The sequence below is a fragment of the Rhododendron vialii genome, chromosome 8a, assembly GCF_030253575.1.
Source record: "Rhododendron vialii isolate Sample 1 chromosome 8a, ASM3025357v1".
Lineage (NCBI taxonomy): Eukaryota > Viridiplantae > Streptophyta > Magnoliopsida > Ericales > Ericaceae > Rhododendron > Rhododendron vialii.
Genome location: NC_080564.1, coordinates 31,899,451 through 31,901,735, shown reverse-complemented (window position 1 = coordinate 31,901,735; position 2,285 = coordinate 31,899,451). Strand labels below are relative to the sequence as shown.

Below are 2,285 nucleotides of genomic sequence, written 5' to 3'. Positions count from 1 at the left end.
AGCTACTTATGGGTGGATTTGAGGAATCTGCTGATATGTATGATAGGTATGAATTCTCACATACATGACAGCCTTTTTGCTAGATCCTGAGCATGTATCTCTTTTCCTCATTATTACTCTTATGTTATGGATTTAACTAGGAAATTTAAGTCTGATTGTGTTTTCTTCGGATTTGGTTTTCTCAATGAACACATTGACTGTTTCTTTTGTTTTCTACAGTTTTCCTGAAATGTCTGTCTGATTCAATGATAAGCTGGGCAAAGAATATGAATCTGCGGTCAAAACTCTCTACACTCACGATTAATGGTTAGGCAAGAAGCATGACACGTTAACCTGCCTCAAGTATCCATATCGTATACGCCCTAAACACATAGTATCGAACAAGGCCAAGTATGTGTCGGGTTTCTTTTCCATATTTCTTTTAACTCGACAAGAAATAAGTTGGAGACACGCTTAGCACATGTTAGGAGGGTAAACCCAATTATAACAAGTTAGGACAGAGTCAATATCGCGACGAATGCAGAATTCTAAAGACTTTAATTATTCGTTGTTCTTTATATCTTTATAAAGTAATCTCTTTTTTTGTGGTTTCAATAGTAATAGTAATACTTGATACGAACTATTTGAACACCCAGTGATCCCTTTTACTTTATGGAACTAATTTGAATTAAAAGTTGTACAGCAAGAGAACTAGTGGTACCGAAGAGGTGAAGACTCATATTTGAAACCTTCTATCAACTCTTGGTGGGGTCAGTCTTTACGAACTTTATCACAATTTAATTTGACTCTTAGTGGACGGTGAGATTAATCCTGAGTATTAGTCAAGGTGTTTGTAATTGTGTGCACGTAAACTGGCCGGTCCTTGTGAGTTAGTATCTGGAAAAAGGGAAGAATACCTCATTGTGTTTGATCTCTTCAAAATCACCACCACCACTCATCCGAGTAAAGACCAACACTGGCGCATATATGATACGACGATTAGCAAAACATATCAAAGTATCACAGCCACCACTGCTCCGGCGTCCCCTCCACCACCCACAACCACCACTCCACCAACCCCATGGAAGTCGAAGTCAAGCTCCGCCTCCCAGACTCCACCTCCCACCAGAAACTCACCCAACTCCTCTCCCCCTTCCACACCAAAACCCTCCTCCAAGAAAACATCTTCTTCGACACCCCCACCTCCCACATCTCCTCCACCCGCTCCGCCCTCCGCCTCCGCTTCTACACCGGCCACTCCTCCCCCCATTGCGTCCTCTCTCTCAAATCCGAACCCCACCTCTCCGCTGGCATCGCCCGCATCGAAGAAGACGAGGAGCCCATCGACCCCACCGTCGCCCGTGCCGCTGTCGCCGAGCCCTGGCGCCTCCTATCCTTATCCTCGTCCAGGATTATGAAGAGGGTAAAAGAGGAATTTGGGGTTGGGGAAAATGGGTTCGATTGTCTGGGCGGGTTTAGGAATGTGAGGAATGTGTTTGATTGGAAAGGCTTGAAGTTGGAGGTGGACGAGACAGATTATGGGTTCGGGACGAGTTATGAGATTGAGTGCGAGGCTAAGGGGATGATTGAGGAGTTTTTGAATGCGAATGGGATCGGGTATTCGTACTCGGAGGTTTCCAAGTTCGCTGTTTTTCGGTCTGGGATGCTGCCCCAGTAAGTGTTTAAACCCTCGGTGTTTAATGGTACAGTCAAGGTGCGTGCGTATATGCTGACCTGAACATCCGATTATCAACAAAACAAAACAAAAAGTTTGTTGTTTTTGGTCTGGGAAGCTGCCCCAGTAAGTGTTCAATGCTCAGTTAGTGAATTTTTGTTTCAAATTGGCAGCATGATGGATACATTTAGGGCAATTCTATAACTTACTCTGAATAATGTGATGTGATTCAAGGCAATAATCTGGAGTATTGATTTGGGATTTGGTGGTTCATGGGTTGAGATAATTTGTTGCTGTTGTTACGAAGACACTGCTCATTTTATTGGAATAAAACAGATTATTGCTTTGCGATCTGCTTTTCTCATATTTGTTTGTTACTGTCGTTTGTCTTGTTTACGGTCACATCCGCGGTCACAAAAGTTTCAAGGGGGATCTTCCACTCCTCCCGCTCTTAATCCTCAGTTTAACGCATTTTTATTTAAAAAATGGAATGATCTCGAAAGACGTTTTCAAGTTTTCGCTCAATCAAAAATACGTGCTTAGCTCGTACCAATAGTTTCGGAGTTGTACAGATAATTAGAAGTTGCCTAATATCAAAGCTGATAAAAAAAATAATCTGAACTTGAAGAAT

General features: G+C 42.6%; 1 protein-coding gene across 1 annotated transcript; it reads left to right on the top strand.

Annotated features, from left to right (window-relative positions):
- The first annotated feature begins 335 nt into the window (after window positions 1-335).
- On the top strand, window positions 336-2,005 carry LOC131335376 (triphosphate tunnel metalloenzyme 3-like). The gene has a single exon (XM_058370699.1). It carries the CDS (start codon window positions 1,061-1,063, stop codon window positions 1,655-1,657), a length of 597 nt encoding a protein of 198 aa, XP_058226682.1. The 5' UTR covers window positions 336-1,060; the 3' UTR covers window positions 1,658-2,005.
- The last annotated feature ends 280 nt before the right edge of the window (window positions 2,006-2,285 follow it).

Bases quoted from the DNA above. Each gene is read 5' to 3' on its own strand.
- LOC131335376 (XM_058370699.1), top strand. From the start codon at position 1,061: ATGGAAGTCGAAGTCAAGCTCCGCCTCCCAGACTCCACCTCCCACCAG.